The sequence below is a fragment of the Mycothermus thermophilus genome (assembly GCF_041956435.1).
Source record: "Mycothermus thermophilus strain CBS 625.91 unplaced genomic scaffold VTJ04scaffold_6, whole genome shotgun sequence".
Taxonomy (NCBI): domain Eukaryota; kingdom Fungi; phylum Ascomycota; class Sordariomycetes; order Sordariales; family Chaetomiaceae; genus Mycothermus; species Mycothermus thermophilus.
Window position 1 is genome coordinate 839,753 of NW_027191432.1, and position 17,884 is coordinate 857,636.

General features: G+C 54.6%; 6 protein-coding genes across 6 annotated transcripts; 5 read left to right on the forward strand and 1 right to left on the reverse strand.

Moving 5' to 3' along the window:
* Positions 1 to 2,235: 2,235 nt before the first annotated feature.
* VTJ04DRAFT_8707 (uncharacterized protein) lies at positions 2,236 to 3,873 on the forward strand (the record flags this gene model as incomplete). Its single annotated transcript, XM_069367173.1, has 4 exons — positions 2,236 to 2,530; positions 2,583 to 2,616; positions 2,665 to 3,419; positions 3,623 to 3,873. The coding sequence occupies 4 exons, from the start codon at positions 2,236 to 2,238 to the stop codon at positions 3,871 to 3,873; spliced, it is 1,335 nt and encodes a 444-aa protein (XP_069215528.1).
* Positions 3,874 to 4,015: 142 nt separating this feature from the next.
* On the forward strand, positions 4,016 to 4,837 carry VTJ04DRAFT_8708 (uncharacterized protein; the record flags this gene model as incomplete). The annotated part of the gene is made up of 1 exon (XM_069367174.1): positions 4,016 to 4,837. One exon carries the CDS (start codon positions 4,016 to 4,018, stop codon positions 4,835 to 4,837), a length of 822 nt encoding a protein of 273 aa, XP_069215529.1.
* A 1,053-nt stretch (positions 4,838 to 5,890) lies between these two features.
* VTJ04DRAFT_8709 (uncharacterized protein) lies at positions 5,891 to 9,283 on the forward strand (the record flags this gene model as incomplete). Its single annotated transcript, XM_069367175.1, has 1 exon — positions 5,891 to 9,283. One exon carries the CDS (start codon positions 5,891 to 5,893, stop codon positions 9,281 to 9,283), a length of 3,393 nt encoding a protein of 1,130 aa, XP_069215530.1.
* A 1,832-nt stretch (positions 9,284 to 11,115) lies between these two features.
* On the reverse strand, positions 11,116 to 11,730 carry VTJ04DRAFT_8710 (uncharacterized protein; the record flags this gene model as incomplete). Its single annotated transcript, XM_069367177.1, has 1 exon — positions 11,116 to 11,730. One exon carries the CDS (start codon positions 11,728 to 11,730, stop codon positions 11,116 to 11,118), a length of 615 nt encoding a protein of 204 aa, XP_069215531.1.
* A 44-nt stretch (positions 11,731 to 11,774) lies between these two features.
* VTJ04DRAFT_8711 (uncharacterized protein) lies at positions 11,775 to 12,062 on the forward strand (the record flags this gene model as incomplete). The annotated part of the gene is made up of 1 exon (XM_069367178.1): positions 11,775 to 12,062. One exon carries the CDS (start codon positions 11,775 to 11,777, stop codon positions 12,060 to 12,062), a length of 288 nt encoding a protein of 95 aa, XP_069215532.1.
* Positions 12,063 to 12,558: 496 nt separating this feature from the next.
* Positions 12,559 to 16,484, forward strand: VTJ04DRAFT_8712 (uncharacterized protein; the record flags this gene model as incomplete). Its single annotated transcript, XM_069367179.1, has 9 exons — positions 12,559 to 12,604; positions 12,661 to 12,821; positions 12,917 to 13,016; positions 13,236 to 13,754; positions 15,025 to 15,349; positions 15,509 to 15,709; positions 15,784 to 15,837; positions 15,992 to 16,014; positions 16,105 to 16,484. 9 exons carry the CDS (start codon positions 12,559 to 12,561, stop codon positions 16,482 to 16,484), a joined length of 1,809 nt encoding a protein of 602 aa, XP_069215533.1.
* Positions 16,485 to 17,884: the final 1,400 nt, after the last annotated feature.

A 17,884-nucleotide genomic window follows, 5' to 3' on the forward strand; every position in this document is an offset into this window, starting at 1 on the left:
TGCATCTATGGTAACCGCAGTACGAAGGGATGCAGAACACTGGGACACAGAGGACAATGGACTGCCTCCTCTCTAAGTATCAGCTTGCTACAGAGGATGAGCTTCGTTTGAGGCCCGTTTTGGACGGGACGTGAGTACAAACACAAGGACAAGGGGATCGCTCGTATCACCAGTTTGAACTTCGGAAGACGGAATCTGGTTTTGAACGCTTTCGATTGTTCAGGTAATGCAAACCGCTTCCGACCAGTGGTTGGAACAGAATGGCATGATGTTTGCTCTCCAGCAGCGCCACGGTATGTATGGAGCCCTGGAGAGAACCCGTCTCTCTGCCATCACTGTCGTTGCGCCTGAATCTTTTCCAGGTTCTCAAGCAGCCTTGGAGTGTACGTGTGCGTTTGTGTGTGACTCGATGGGAGGTGCCATCCGCGTGCGTAAATCCCAAACTCTCTTATTGACCCCAAGGGACCGTGATTTGTCTTACCTGTAGTTGGTTGAAGAGTCGGCTTTGATATTAGCATGGCAGATAAAAGTAGACAATGGGTTCCCATAAGTCACCAGAAAACTGGCAAGATATAACAGGCCATGCTATAAAGACAACCCTTTTCTCTCATTCCATCATCCAATCAGACTCTCTAACAATCATTGCATGGGTGATTCTGTGTTCCCTTCGCACAACAAAGTGGCATGCAAAGTTGGACCGAACTTTACACCGCATTTTCTGTGAAGTACAGCATATGATCTGCTGCTGATCACACTCAAGCATGTACATAACAGAGGCAAGATACTGGACGCCAGACACCGAGTTACTTCCACGCACCCGCCAACCCCGCCTGCCACAGCCGCTGCCCGATGTAAATCCAGCACGGATGCAAGGCAAGGACTTCGCAGGGCGGCGTCGGCCAGGTCTCCTCCTTCAGTTCCCTGGCAGACGGGCATGTGCAGCGCGGATGCGAAGCGGTGTTGGCGATGTCGTCGCGCAGCTAGCGAATGTCCTACCGAGACTCTGGTATCACGGGCGTTTGCGCGAGGCAATGATGTTGCATGGGACCTGGCGGGCATCTACGTGCAGACTATTCACCTTGTTCGAGTGTGGACCGGATCGGCAACCGTCAAGAGGGAGGATTTTAATCACGGTCATTGGGGGCCAAGGAATACAACGCTGGGCAGCAAGGGGTAAGTTCGGTCAGGTCGGTGGGTAGAAGTGTATTAAAGATAAACCAGGGAGATTGAGTGAGCGAGCGGATGGATTACGATCCCGTCTGTAATTTAATCTGGCTGTGGTTTTCTGGCCCGGCTGTATTTGACATGCTGCTTGGCGCCGTGGGTTATCCTCATGAGCGGCACGGGATGGCATCACGGCGCGCCCTCGCCATGGTTAGGGAACGGGAGGAAATACAACCAAGCTTTTCCAATATACAAAGCTGAACTTCACAGTGCGCGTTGCGCATTCGGCAACGACATTGGTCTCGGCCGCACTGCGGATGTGTGTACGCCCAAACTTCAAAGGCACTGTGCTGTGTAAGTTTGGCCCATTATCTGGGGCAGTCTTGGGTGGTAGCGCATGTTTGGGCCGGTTCCACGGGCTGAACTCGAGCGGCCGGGGGACCCGAGCTTGAGGTGTCCCAGAGACAGCTCGGGACCGGCTGGGTTACTCATAAGCAGAGGGTAGTAAGACAGACAGATGGACAGACAGACGGATGGCCGGGAACACCATGTGGGATCCCGTTGAGCAGAACGTGGTGGTTTGAGCTATATAATCTCGCGTGGTTCTCCCACAATTCGGGAGCGGCCTGCTTCCGCCCCCTGGACGGGGATGCTTGTGTGTCTTGGGACTTTGGACTTGACCTTGTCCGTCTTGTCTCATCTGTTGATGCTTGGTGACATCCATTCTGGTCTTAATTGCTCACAAGAAACAGTGTTCAGTGCTTGTCCAAGCAGGTCGTTTTGAGGAACTTAATACACCATTAAGAGACAGACTTGATTCTTGGTCACCGGACATCCCCAACGCCGTTTGTCGACCTCGACCATCGTTTGCTTTCATCCGTCAACTACTCACATATCACTTTTTGCTCCACCCGCAGCATCGAGTTTGGGGAGTCTGCGGCTGTATTGGTGACAAACCCCGAGGACTCTATCATGCAATATATCTGGATCGGTCCAGCCTAATTCTCGTCGAACTCGGTTGAATCTCCTGAAGGGTGCTTGGGAGAACACACAATTCCCAACGAAGGCAACATGGACGGAATGAGGAAGAGAGACAACAATACCTCCCAGGACGCCTGTGGCGTATGCTACGTCAACCCAGCCGAGATCCAACCAGAGCCATGGAATCCTGGGGTCTGCATCGAGAACTGCAAGCTTCAATTTTTGCGAACGGTATACGCGGACTGGACAGAGGAAGACGGCTGGCCGGAAGGATGCAAGGAACTCCAAGCGCGCACCGAACTACACGAGTTCTGGCAGCTCTACTGGTGTGACCATGTGTTCTGCGGCGTGGCCATCGACCCTGCTCTAGGGAGTCATCTGGATCGTGAGTTCCTACCTCAGTGCCTAGAAGAAGCGTCTTAGCTAAACGACGTCAGCAAATGTCGACCATATCATAAACAAATGCCAAAAGTGAGTACTCCCATGCCACCGGCCACGGTCAAAGCTGACAGCTCCCAGCAATGGATTCTTCGGCATCTCGGATCCGGGTCCGCCGTCGGCCGAATTTGCGTGTAGCACGGAGGCGAGGCCGGCAACGTGCACGTCGATGGGGACAATGTCAACCTCACAGTCAGCCCCCAGCCAGACCGCGACATCATCGTCCACGGAGATCGGGGTCCTTCTCCAGCCTACCGCAACGTCACCGGCACCACGACCTACCATCAACGGGCTCACAACCCAAGGAAAAGCTGCCATTGGCATCTGCTCATTGCTCGCCTTCCTCCTCCTCATATCCCTCATCATCGTCTTCTTCCGCCGCAGGAAGCAACGCAAATCTGTAGCAGGAACTGGAAATCGCCCACATCGGACATATGGCGGCGGCGGCGGACTGGGTGTAGACTCGAAAGCCGGTCCAACCTCCTCTCCCACTCCTCTAATTACCCCGGTGAGTTCTGGGGGAGCCGGCGTCCGGTCAATCATCGCCCCGCCGCTTCGGTTCCGTGACCACAAGCTCGCGCTGCCCAAGCTTTTCGGCGGCCATGGGGGCCGATCGTCCTCGCCACCTCTGACCCCGCTCACCACTGCCGAAGAAGAGTTTGGGTCGGCCGCTGTGCGCTTTCCGACATCCCCTGTCTATTCGCCCACCACGAGCACTCTAGAACCAAGACATGAGCGTGTGGGCGGTGTGGCTGCGAGGTCGAGGGCATATACCTCGTCTTCGACAGGGAGGGAGAGGCGGTACCAAAACCAGCCGCGATCGCCGCCTCCTGAAGGTGAGTATCACGGGCTAGGTACTCCAAGTAATGCCGGTGGATCATCTTCCAACGTTGCTAGCAACATTTGGCCGGGACCAGGAGCCACAGGTGGTGACAATCGCGCGAGTAGCGTCTATACCGCGCCAACTAACTCAACAGGCCACTCATCGCTAAGGAATGAGGCACCGGTTGGCGTTGCTTCGCTGTTATCTGGGACTGAGGAAATGGGAGGAGGTGGAAGTTCGGGCGGAGGAACAGGAGGAAGCTCGAACGGTTTGGCAGCGCCATTGTCCAGGGCGCCAGCATCAACCTCTCCCGTCTCCTCGCCGTCGGGGTCCCTATCCCCCGTACGGCCGCCACGACCGCACAAGGAGATGCTCGACATGCATGGCCCAATCGGGCCTTCTTCACCCAGTTCATCAACCCGTACCGCAAGCCGCACTGGCGGAACCGCTGGCGTCTGGGACTTTAGTGATGGCTCAAACACTCGCACCACAACCAATGCAAGATCCACCGCCACCGCTGGCAGAAGTTCCAACACCCCAACGCCTCCACCACCGCCACCTGCCTTATCTCCTCCACCAACTCGGATTCTCCCTCGTTCACGGCCAGGCATGGCTGCTCCATCATCCTCGCCTTCTCAAATCTCCACCTCCACTACCTCACGGACCGGCGGCAGCGGTGGGAGCAGCACACCAACTGTCTGGCGCGACCCCGTCACCACCAGCAGCAGCAACAGCCCTACCCCGACTCAGCAGACACAGGTACGCATACCCGCGACGCCCTCCATGCCACGGGCACCACCGCCGTCTCTGGCGTCAGCCCGAACCGGAGCTACCACTACAACAACAACGGGACTGACATGGCGGAGTCCGCCACCATCAACCCCGCCGCCGCCGTATGCTAGGTGGGACGCAGGGAGGGAAAGCCCGACTTCGCTTCCGGGAATGGGGCCGCCACCGCAGATGCAGGGCCGGCCGGTGGTTGCGGTTGATGATAGCGAAGAGGGGAAAGAGCAGAAGACGGTTCAAATTTCTTCTCCCCCGCCAGCGTTTTTGTTTGATGAGGAGGAAGAGGAGTTCCCTGGAACGGGATACGGCTGGGCGGGATCGTCAGCGGCGCACCAACAGCAAGAAAAGGAGAAGCAGGAACAGCAAGTTGGGTTGGCGTTTAGCCAGGAAGTGGTCGGTGAGAGCGGTTCAGAAAAGAAGGTGGAGTACGGCAGTGATGACAGAGGGAGTGGGGGGAGTTGGAGCGCGACAGGGACGGCGATGAAGAGCGTGACAGGGGCCGGAGGTCTGGGAGGTGTAGTGGAAGGACATGGGGATTTAGGCAAAGGCGGCGCGGCAAGTTTGACGACAAGTGGGAGTAGCAATGCAACGGAGAAGCAGGTGACGGTGTCGAGGAGGGACGGGGAGATAGGCGGAAGGATTTGAGAGGGAGTGCCCGGTCGCTTGATTCCATAGGTGGTATCTTTTCACTGTTTGTGAGCACTTCGAAAGATAATGAGAACGTGTCCCGCAAGGCCGAGCAAACTGTTTGTTGTATGAATTATAAGTGAAGGTTTCCTCGAGAGCCCAATCGTCTCGGCAAACTAGACTGTTTGCCGATTCCATTGTGTCGGTAGATCATTTCTTCATGGCCAAAGCTGTCGGACTGATGAGGCATGTTGACTTCCTCCCTAGTGTCACGCTAGGAGAAACAAGGCGCAGAGCGGACTGGTAAACTGGAGGGCTTTCTGAGTTGGCAATGTTGGTGACCAACCGACAACCGACCACTTTGGATTGCAAAACACATTCCATGGAAACAGGAAAATGTGCAGGTTGCGAGGACGAAGATGGATGGATGAGTGGCAGACGGAGCTCCCTGGCGAACAAGCTTCGGTCCCGTCTTGGCACATGTCCACAGCCAATCAGCGCCCCTGGAGACTCCCGCCTCGTTGGTCGGATCCAATCAAGGCCCGACGCCGATCTCCCACGGCGGACAGGGGACAGTGGGTCCGACGAGAGCCCCTCCATCGAATCAGAGAGACGGCAAGAACAGGGAGTGATGCATGAAGCGAGGCTCCCGCAATGCGCGTGCATGACACCAACGCTTCTTCCTTGACAGCGACCGCATCCAAACCCCGTCGTCATCATTGCATCAGTCAGGTTTGGGTTTGAGCCGCCATACTCGACAACTTTCGACGCGACAGCCATGGTGTTGGCAGGTCTTGGTCGCCCGAGAATGCCGTAAACCATCCACCCATCTCGTTCCCCGTCTCTCCGCCTATTCTCCGAATCAGCCGACATCCGACACACATCACTAGTTATCGCTCCCCCAACTGCAAGGCCAACGTCAGCTTACCCCGCGAACAACATCCACCAGGGTTCTTGTCGAGGTTCACTCAGGTAGTTGCGCTGCGCGGTGGAATGGCCAGGTAGCCAACCATCTCGACTTGAGCACGCCCCTCCGCCAGTGCAGGCGATGCCACATCCCACTCTGTCGACATGGACACGGCGCCAGCTGCTTCTTCGGCCCTTTCGGTCCCTCTTCAGCGCTCCGTTTCTCAGCAGTCGGCTACATCGACGAGGAGTTACCGATCCTCCACTCGGCCTCGGAAACGTCTGACCTCGCAGGCCTCGAGCGCATCGTCGTCCGTTGCCCCGTCCGAGGACAAGTCGCTGACCTCGTTCCCCTCCTTTTCGCCCGACTCGCCTCGCGAAGACCGCATCTGCTTCCCCGCCGCCCACAACGACGCAACAACCCCAGCGGCCTCGCTTCCCTCATCAAGAAAGACATCTGGCCAAAGCATTTCCAGCTCTGAGGCGCCATCTCTCGACCCGTCTGGAAGGGATGTCGACCCCCAGCCCGGCCGACTGCCGCCGTCCGACATAGTGGCCCACCTCACCAGCACCCCGCCTTCCCCGTCTCGCGGGGCCCTGTTCGATGACCCTCCACCAGCCACGCGCAAGGTTCCTGGCGCTCTTCACCTCGCGGACGACGCGCACATCGAGCGCTTAATCGCCCGCCACGGTGCCGTGAACCTTGTGCGCCAGATCGCCGAGGATTTGGCCCAGCGCGATGACCAGATTGCGTCGATACGTCGCCGTGCCGAGGAGAGGGAGCGCGCCTTGCGGAAAATAATTCTTGAGTGCGGACTGTCTAGCCTGGACCTGGAGACACGCTTGCGCACCCTGGAACAAGAGGCTCGCGCCCAGGCGAAGCTCAGGCAAGAGTCAGGAGATCACGTGTCAGATTTGGTGACAGACGCGATGTCAGGGGATGTCAGGCATGCAATGTTTAACAGCAGTCTGTTTGATGATGCAACAGTTCGGGCGAGCTCCGTGCCTCTGCCTGCCGGTGCAGATTCTACGCCATCAACCAAAAACACCGCGCGGGGTTGGAAGGATTACCTGTGGGGTACCGGTAGTGTCAAAAAGTCCAGTCAGGCCGAGAACAAGACCGGGACCAACAACAAGCCCCCGACTGCAGTTGTCAAGGCCACTACCGCAGAGCGGCGCCCTCCACTGCAGGAAGATCTCTTTCGCCCACCGGAAGATGAGGGTGCTCCCAATTTAAGTCGGGCTTCTAGCGTCAGCTCGATGAACGCAGCCAGCGCATCTCGAAAACCCTCTTTGGCAACCATGGCTCTTCGGCTCGTCGCAGGAGGCGCCGCGGTAAACCGCGAAGGCGAGCCTCGGGGAAGGTCGGCAACAGCGCAGAATGGAGGAGGGTCTGTCAGGGGTCCGTCAACTGCCAGTGCAAAAGGGTCGCCGGCGCCTCGCGCAGGGTCGGCGCAAACCGGCCCCAAGGCATTGATGGCCATGAGCCGGACTCAGAACGCTGCGCGTCCCATTAACACCACTGCGCGACCGCAGCCCCAGGACTGGGGCACCATGGCGACAACTCCAGGAACGTTGATGGCATCTCGACACCAGAGCTATGGGCCTGTGGAGATGGATACCATTTTCTCACCGGAGGACCAACCGCCGACTCTAACCCATATATACAACAACAACTACGCAGGCACGGAGTTCCTCACGGACCGCTACGGCTTTATATATGATCAGCGCCGTAAGAGACGGCAAAAGATGGCCGCCGAGGTTGCCCGACAAGCCAAGAAAGGCGCTCGAGTCGAGCTCGTGACAAGCGGCCGTACCGACCTGCCGACATCAACGCTCGATGATGCTGCGAGTGGCAAGCTGAGTATAGCCAGTGACGGCCGGCCGGATACACCATGCTCATTCGAAGGGGCCCACGAGGAAACCTCCAAGCCCAAACGCTGGCAAGACTACCTCAAGTTTGCCACTTATCCGACTGAGTTGCTCTCGCATACGCCCTCGATTAGCGCTCAGGCTTTCGAGGTTCTCGATGCTGCTGACTCGCCTCCGGCGTCTCGGTCGCCAAGCCAGTCGCCCAGCATCCGGTCTGAGAACAGGGGGTTCCTGCCGAGTGCTACCACCACTACGGCCGCCATTACCCCTGGTGACACTGACATGCAGCCAGCATCAGCATCATTGGAGGGCGAGGCGGCAGCCGCAGCCGCGCCCCCCAAGGAGGATAACGAGCCGGTACGGCTGCTCCTTGAGAACCTCAATAATCTGCACGACACGCTTCAGCGGGAGAAGACAGTGCGCTGGAACGAATTCTTGCGCAAAGTCAGGGCGGAGAGGAAACGGGATGGCGAAGCTGCCGCTGCCGCTGCGGCAGCAGCAGCTGAGGCTAGGTTCCAACGCGCCACAGCCGTCATGCCCGAGACGCGTATTGGCGACGGGGAACTCATCGGCGTGGCCAGCTTGGGAATCCAAGGCAAAATGGGTCGAGCTAAGGCAATGGAATTCCGCTCTTTGCTCTTGGGCGGCATCCCGGTTGCCTACCGGCACAAGATCTGGTCTGAATGCAGTGGTGCCAACAATTTACGCATCCCTGGATACTACGCTTCCCTCACCTCCCGCCGTGGAGGCGATTCGAGCGGTGACGACCCGCAAGTCGCACGGCAAATCGAAGCCGACATCACCCGCACCCTCACCGACAACATCTTCTTCCGCAAAGGTCCCGGCGTCGACCGGTTGCGGGAAGTCCTTCTCGCCTACGCACGCCGCAATCCAGACGTCGGGTACTGCCAAGGCATGAACCTCGTCGCGGCGAACTTGCTACTGGTGACACCGTCGGCAGAAGATGCGTTTTGGATCCTGTGCTCCATTGTCGAAAATATCCTGCCTCCTCACTACTTTGACGACTCCCTCCTCGCCTCGCGTGCCGACCAGATCGTCATGCGCGGCTACGTCAAGCAGATCCTCCCGCGTCTGTCGGCACACCTGGAGAGTCTCGACATCCACCTCGAAAGCATGACCTTTGCTTGGTTCTTGTCGCTCTTCACCTACTGCCTCTCGGCCGAAGCGCTGTTCCGCGTCTGGGACGTGGTGCTCTGCGCGCCCCACGAAGCCGGCGCGTTCCTGTTCCAGGTTGCGCTGGCGCTGCTGAAGCTCAACGAGCCTGCCTTGCTGAAGTGTACCAACGCCGCGCAGGCGTATATGTACATCAACCACCAGGTGGCGAATCACGCGATTAGCATTGACGGACTGGTGCAGGCGAGCGAGGCGCTGCGGAGGGTTGTGCGGAGGGATGATGTCGAGGCCAGGAGGAAAAAGGCTTTGGAGGAGGAAAAGGAGGAGAGGAGGCGGGCGAGCGAGGCTAGGGCCGCGTTTGCCAAGGGGGCTGCTGTCGAGGAGGGGAAGGGGAAGATGGCTGCTGGGGATGGGAAGGCTGGAGGGGACGGGAGCGGTGGGGATGATAGTGGTGATATCGCCGCTGCTGTTGCCAATGCTTCTGCCGCTTCGGGGAAAGGAGATGTCGGTGGTCAGGCTCAGGAGACACCTCTTTCTGCTGAGCAGGGCTGAGGCTCATTTGTTTTATCCTGGACCTGGCGATGGTGTGGATGGGTTAGGGTATATTTATGACGACTACTTCTACATACTACGATCGCTGAAGGTTTCCTTTTGTTTGCTCGGATAGGCTGGATAGACGGACTGGCAGACGGATGAACGGGATGGGCGATGGGAAAAGAGGGCTTGGCGGAGAGATACCTACACTACATACACATGACTGCCTGTTTTTTCTAGTTTTCATAGTCTAAATATTTGTTGCTCCAAGTTGGATTACTTATTTTATTTGTATGATGGAAACTGGCCGAAGTTTATGACGTACTTTAGGGGTCGGCCAGGGTTAGGGTTTAATGTCTGTTTCCGTGGCACCTTAGACAGTATTCTGTACTGCATTTTCTTCGGGATTTTGTTTGATACTTGATCGCTCTGCTCTGGGTATTGAGATAATGGCTAGATAGCTAAGTTGTATTGAATCAGACCGAAGTGTCGGACTTTGGAAGCGTTGCTCGTCAGAGTTGTATGTAGGTACTTGCAGCCCGAAGGGCACAGGTACGGCGTCAGCGCTGATGTGTGTGTGGAGAGGGATCCAAAAGCCAAAACGCCGCGTCTGAAGAAAATCCGAAGAGAAAGGTACTTTACATAGAAGCAAGCCTCTTACACAGTAATATTCTGTCTCATGATGAAGGTTTCCCCCAGCTCAACTTTCTCGTGTCACGTCACACAAAGTACTTGTGTAACATGAGGTCTTCAGCTTTGTTTTCCCGAGCCACCAACACCACCCCTGAATCGCCTATTAAAATGAAGCATAGGCGCGCAGCATGCAGCTTTCTGTGCCGGTGGACTTGCGTTTTCCGAGTGCTCCCAGGCAATTGGGGAGCCTTGCAGCGCTCCTGCAGGTCACCCTTGTTGGTGTCCAATGGGGATGCCAACGTCCTCGAGGCTGACGTTACAGTCAATGATTAGCTTCTGGCACAGCAGGCGGGGAGATTGCCAACAGGACTTGGGTTTAGACTTGGACGGTCTTTTCCAGCCTTCGTCCATCTCTGCGGTGTCTTGTTTTCTTGTTTCCATGTCAATCTCTCCACCAAGACAACCTTTCCTAGGTACCTAGGTTGCTTCCACGTCGTTGTGAACGCCCACAAATGCAGTGAAGACCTAAAGCACTTCACCACTGGAAATACCACTTTCGACCTTGAAATCATTTGGCCAAGTTGGGCACACAGAGATGGAGGAAATCAGCGATGCCACGGACGGTCTCGACAGCAAGCGTCCGGCTGAATCCAGCGACAACGGAATCTCGCATCCCCATGCTGAAGCTGCTGGCACAACGTCGAATGATGGACCGCAACCAGAATTGGCCATTCCCCCGAGTGAAACCCATGAAGCAGGGGGGAGTGTTGACGACAACTCGAAGGATGAAAACATTGTTGTTGTACCCTCCTGGCCAAGGGACAGAGGAGACAGTCCAAATTACCAGTTCGAAAAGGTGACAAGCGTCCCCCGCCGTCAATCAGCGGGAAGCGACGTGATCATCGAGTCATTCGACCAGCCGCGTGCGGAGGGTGTCCGCCAACCCGACCAGCTTCCGGAAACAACCACCTCACGCGCTCCAACATGGGAGCCTGCCAGGGATCGAGAGCCCAGTCTCAATTCTAGCGAAGACTCAGTCGAGATCACGTATACCATTCGACCACGGCCACACTTTTCTGAGCAGGAGCGCTTCGGGCCTCATGACTCTGGTCAGGACTCGTCAACATCTCAGGATTATGAGGGACCCCGGATCATAGAAGTCCATCCCCACCGAAGCCCGAGGGTGATCTACCCCAGGCCCAAGGACTCCAAATCCCTCATACCTCATGCTGCTGCACGCCGCCCCGTCTTCTACCCATCTCCGCCAACCCCTCCGTCACCACCTCCGCCACGGCATCTGTCTCCGCCTCCGTCTCCACCATTGCGACATCCGTGGCCCGGCCGGCATAGGACTGTTGATGATGGTCCAACCTCTCGGAGTTCGACCGACTGGGACTACCCTTCTCGAAGGCGTTCTCGGTGGCGTTCTCCGTCCCCCTCGAATTTTCTTCCACGCTCGCGGACTTGGAGAACCGAGGAAAGTGGACGTGGCCGCCGTGGTGATTCCTTGGATTCAGTGGTTCGAGTTCGAAGGTATTCTCCATCACCCGCGGGCTTCCGTCCGCCGTTACGGTCCTGGACCCCCTCCTCCAGCGACGATGATAGCTCTGGTCGCGTGAGATTCTCGAGTCGTCGTCGGAGTCGTCGGAGGTATTCTCCATCACCCCCTGGCTTTCGTCCATCCTTACGGACAGGGTCCCCCGAGCCCAGAGGTCATGGTCGCGCTGGTCTCTCGGGATACTTGGCCCGGAACCGCACAAGAACGACAGTATGGGGAGCCCATGACGACCTCCAAAGGCCCTTCGGGAGAAGACACCATGCTGCCAGAACATCTTCTGACCGACCCCGTTCGAGATCGCCGAGAAGGTCGTATTTAATGGCCGACACTGAAGACGACAGCGATGTGGTGTATTCCGATAGCGATGTCAAAAATGACATTTCAGAGGACGATGCCATGATGTGGAAGCAGCCCAGAACCACAGGCCCGTTGGTGTCGAGGGATCACGGCTTCTTCACCACGGAACTCCTTGTCGCCCATGACATCGAGTATAGGGTGTACAAAACAGACGACCATGACATCGTCTTGGTTTGTCCGCCGCCCACCCCGCCTTCTTCGATCCCTGGAAACGGTGACCAACCCGAGCCCAAACTCCGATGGCTGTGAGACGCTTCGCTTTCTCTCCTACCGCAACTTTAACCGTGCTAACCTTCAACCAGACACGTACAACAGCATTCACTTCCTGGTCAAAGTGCAGTTTTTGCCATGGAAACCATTGCGGTTTGTTTTACCCTCGAGCTCAGCCACATTCAGCTACACAACTGCTGACACCGCCGGACGGTTATAGCGGGTGGCAGTTAAATGCCCTTTTCTGACGGTCAAGGAATGGACTAATGTTGCTGAGTTCTTCAGCAAGATCATTTCGGGACTTCGCAAGGATGCAGATAATTTCCACCTGGATTGTTTTGACTTTGCTTTCGATGAGACAAGTTCAGGCAGGCGACACTACCCGACCCTGAGACTTCAAACATTCTTCTTCTACTCGAGCGTGATAACCTTCATTCCCTACACAACGCCAGTCCAATTTGCCAACGCTCGGATCCAGTCCCGTGAAGATGAGCTAAACCAAGTCTCGCGAAAGTTGGGAAGACCACACTCTGATATGATTCTTAAACGCGGACTTATTTGGATCTGCACTCTTAGCCCAGGTATGTTTCTGCTCAGTGTGAATGCAAGTAGACACATTATCTGACTGCTTTTGAAGGTGTCCTCATCACATTTGGTGGTCTGTCCATGGAGCACATTAAGGATACTGTGCTCTCAATCTCTGAGCGAATCGGCAAGGACTATTACATTATCCAAGTATGGTCTGCGGAGGACGCAACTCACACAAAGATTGTCATTGATCCCGAGTGCAACTACGCGGTATGTGATTATCACCTTGTTTAGTTTTATGCTTGTTATTTTCCTTTTATTATTTCTTTTACCCATTCCCTAGTTCTAATACCACGATTTCCCAGACCTTCTTCCGTCTTGCCGTATCTGCCTTCACGTCAGACATCGATCCTGCTACTCTCGGACTTTTCTATCAGTCCCGTGACTCGCCGCATGAGCCACGACGTGAGCTTCAACCCGAAATATGGCTAGAACTCATGGAATCAGGACGTGTTGAGTCTGTGAATTTTTATGTGGGACTGTCACAAACGAGCCGCGCGAGAGAGGAAACCCGCTCGACTGAGATGGAAGAGCACGGATCTCGTCGCACAGCACCAACGTCTTCACGCCAGCGAGCACGAGCACGATCAATGGACGGGAACTTAGAGTCTAACTTCCCAAAAGCTTCTAACACTAGCAGGACTGAAGTCCCTCGGACCAGCGGGGATCTGTCTCGTGGCTATGGAGCAGCTCATACTCTGCCATCGATCATCATGGCTGAGCATCAGAAGCCAAACACCAAGTTCAGCGAATGTGTTGACGATGGTGTGGTGGAAAGCGACCCACGAGCCAACGACAAGGGCAAAGAAAAGGAGAAGAACACAGGAGACAAGGACACAGATTCAGGTTCCACAATCTCCGTGACGCCCGGTTATGACGAGATACCCAGCAATCAGGACATCGAACCCCGTCAATCCAATAAGGAGTTAGAAAACGACCGAGAGACTGGCGGGTTTGCCGAAAAGGAGGCGACGAACCAACGACACTTCCCGGATCCAAACAAGTTTGAGGACTCTCTTCTCAGGGATGAAAGCCGGCCTCGTGCCCGCCCTTTGGACAAGGTGAATCCGCGCGTCACTGGAAGCGAGAAAGCGGCAAAACCCAAAGCCGTCTCGGTTCCGTTCCTCGCATGGAGGCCTAAAGGTTACAAGCTTCCTAAAAATCACGAGCACACTATAGAGTCAGAGATTTTATTCAGCAGACTCTCGAAGATCAACACAACTTTGTCCTCAAACCCGTCGCGTTTCCCCAAAGTCTACATCCGCGCCTACGAGTGTACTCGAGATGAATTGCTCGGACGGCATCCCTTTCTGAACGGACACAAAGTCACTAATAGCCCAACTGCCTCAAACAACTTGAGCGCCGAAGGTATTCCTGGAAAGGAGAACCAAACAACAACCTCCAAAGAGACCACCTTCCCGCCACAACCCGGGGCCAACGGAGAGGTTCAGGGACTTGACAAATCACTGCAAGAAGATAATCAACCGATGACTTCAAACCCTGTGATCATGACAAGCAAACATCTTTTTGAAGTATCCCAATCCATATTCTCGCAATTCTTGCCAGACAACACTCAGACGCTCTCTCACCCAGTTTGTCAGCGATTTTGGGGAGCAGTAGACGACATTATCCGGGTAGGTCTAACACATCATCGAGCTCTAGTCAATGAGGGACTCAGCTAATCAAGCGAGGGCGTAGCAACTTTGCTGGGCGTGGTCCCGGACGAATCCATCATGGACCATTCGCGAGGATGCCGCATTTCCACGTCTTGGAAAACCCAACTCGAAACAACCGTACAGCAAATGTTCCTCTTGCCTCAAACGCCGAGGGTACCCAAATGTATTGCTGGCCCTCGAGCACCTCCATGATGTTCATCTCGATTGCCCCCTTGATGAGAAGGGTGAAGCGAGAGCCATCCACTACCTGGCCGATGATCCTTGCTTTGCCTATCTCGACATCTCGTTAACTTCCGACACCTCCTCCCCATCTCCAACATTCGACGAAGTACTCGAGGCTACTACACGAATTCTTCACAACCTCGAACAATTCGATGAGAGCCTCAGGAAACTGCATCGGCTTGTCGCCAAGACCACCCGTGCTGTTGGTATGACGCAGCAGGCTCACCCTCTCGGTCGTGGGATTCGTGGTACAAGAGCAGGCAGCTCTCCGCAGCCACCGCAGTTGCCCAAAAGCCTCGTTGGCGCATTCGAAGATCTGGTCTCTTACTTGGTCGTTGCTCCCAGATGCTTGGCGATGAGGCACCGCATTTCCGCGACAAGCCAGGAGGATGCTTCGACTATAGAGGCAGAGAGACGTAAAAACCGTTGTTTGATCTGGCGATTGATAACCGAACAGTTTTTATTTGAGAACCTGAGGCAAGCCGAGCTTGACATCTGGAAGCTACCCGCCACAGCCAGCGAGGACGGTGATCTCAGCGCCCCGCTTGGAGTCTGGAGCATTGACGCCCTGTCATTCGAACGGATCTTGGGGGGTGCCATTTTGCTCAACTCTTTCCTCAACACCGGAGAATGGATCCTCGGCCCGATATCTAAAAACAAGTCACACCCGGAACCGTACATCCCACCAGCACGGAACGTGTACTATATGTACAGCCAGGACTTGCGTGCAGAGGCCATTCGTCGACCTCGTCGACGACTGTTCCTGGACATTGCCGGCCTCTTGGATGAAGCGAAGTTGATTTGGAAGACACTCCGAGAAGCTCTGATCCGTGTCGAACGGTAAGTGATGTCGCTGTTTGGTGGTTCATGGCGACGCCACTCAGGCCCAGTTTAACCAAATAACCTCCATTTACATCTTCCAGAGGCCATCACCCAGGCTTCAGCTTCGATAAAGACGTAATAGTGGAACTGACATATGACTTTTCCTACTTTGCCTAGGTCCCTGGACGACGTTGAGTTCATCCTGCAGCATGTGGCTATCTCTCCTGAGTCCACGGTGTCGATCAGAGGAGAATACGAAGGCTTGGTTATGCACCGGGTCAAGTTGAAGTCCCATCTTAAGGACATTGAGAGTGTTATCAAAACGGCACAGTCGACCCAGGAACGCATCAGGCAGATGCTGGAAGTTATGGAAGAAGAGTGGGTTTTCTTTTCCCTTCTTTTCCTTTTTTTTCTCAATGCTTCAAACATTATCCGCTGACTGAAAGCTGCAGATCCTCCAAGCTTCTGAGAGTGTTTACCTTGGTGACTGTGTTCTTTGTCCCTATGTATGTCCATCCAGTCTTTCTAAACCTCCAGCTCGGCCAAAAAAAAAAAAAAAAAAAAAAAAAAAAAAAGCAGCACCCTCCGACACACCCCTGCCCATACCGTTTAATACCCACACATGAGTGAAACTTTTATCCCCAATGCTGACGTTTACAGGACATTTGTTTCTGGATTCTTCGGTATGAACACAAACGACATCCGTGACATCGACGCCAACCAGACCATCTACTGGATGATTTCCATCCCAGTCACCTTCCTAACACTCTTAGCCGCCTACATGTATGGGTACAAAGGCGACAGGATCAGCGACTGGTTCCGTAACAAGTATCTCGACTGGATCGTTGGTACATATAATCGAGCCGTCCCACCCCGCTACCGATATCGATGGATGAGGATACGCCAGCGTCTGCGAAAGAAGGACAACCGTCGGTACTTTCGCCTCTTGCGGCCATCTTCAAATAGCCTGCCGATGACAGAACAAGGGGACGACGATCAAAAGTCGACATCCTCGCTCGTCAAAGAGAAGAATCGACAAATGGCACGATTCTGGGAGATCACCAAGCTATCGTCGGCAAGGGATCGGCTTCGGCGGAGGAAGGGGAACGGCAAAGTCAAGGTTGCTGAGACGTTCTACGGCACTCTTGAGTAATGACAAGTGAGGCTTCTGGGTTGTTTTGTGTTTATGTGTTTGCTAGAGACCATGATTCCGCGTCAATAAAACCAATATTCTGAACCCTTTACTCCATACACTAGCCATTACCCACTCCTCATCTCACTAGAGACAATGTCTCCAGGTATATTGGTCAAAGGTGTAATTAAGGGGCAACCGTATATCTGATCCTTGAGCTCTTGTTCTTTCTTTCTTTCTTTCTTTCTTTCTGAAGGGAAGATAACATTTCTGACTTCGCTCCTCACTTAGAGCATTTGTCTCTGGCTGATTTGGCATGAATACGTAGGATATCCGTGATATGGATGCGAAACAGACACTCGACTAGAGCATCGCTTTTCCTGTCATATTCGCGACCTTGCTCGTGGCGTTCATATATGGCTACAAGGGAGAGGCCATCGGAGATTAGCTGTGCGAGAGGTTCCATTTCTCAGAAATAAGCCAAGGAATGTCTTTCGTGGAAGCGGAGGGACAGGCCAGCGGGAAGTGGCCATCCATCATGACTAAACGTATGACGGAGTTTCGGGATAAGGTCGAAGATTCAGCTCGGGGTCGAGTCCGGCAGAGAGAGTGGGGAAATGTTACTTCAGTATATTAAGAGCAGCCACTGTTGGAACTGAGTTTATCGTTCTCTATCAAGTTGTTTCGGTACCTATCATCGATCGTTGTTTATTGCACGAGGAATAATAGGCATTGAAAAGTAGAAGAAGTTGACCGGCTTCTTAAGGCGTAAAGTTCATGTCGTACCGTTGTGTACTCGAAATTGGGCCATCTCAGCAATGTGCAGTGCAGTAAGGATGACGGTGGCCCAGGCAGCTGTATATATATTATTATCTGCAGCCTTCTCCGGTTCAGGAGGTTCGACCCCTCTCCTCTCCCTCACGCCGTGTTTTCCTCCCCCTCCCCCTCTCTCCCTCTATCCTCTGTTTGGTTCACTTTCGATGTCTGCGCTGAGTGTAACAAAAGGTGTCAAACAAATCAAGGACTTTACTGCCTCTTGCCTTACAGTAGCGCACAGTCGGCACGCTTCTGGGACCTATATTACGACCGTTGGGTACGAGCGGGCCAACAAAATGGCTGAACCAACTGCCCTGATTGGCGTCATTGGCGTCGCTGTTCAGCTTCTTGAAATCGCGGGTAAACTATATGGTGCATATTCCAACTGGAAGGGAGTCCCCGAAGAAGCCAGGAAGTTCATCCTCGAGCTTCAAACTTTGAGAATCGTTCTCGCTGAACTTCATCGAAACTGTATCTCCAACCCTGAATTTGCAAAAGCGTTTCATCGCCGCCCTTCATAACTACTATCCCAGCTCGACCCCCTGCACAACACTGAAACCAGGTGTTAGTCACGGTTTGCGAGGCGGAGCTGAAGACCTTGCTGG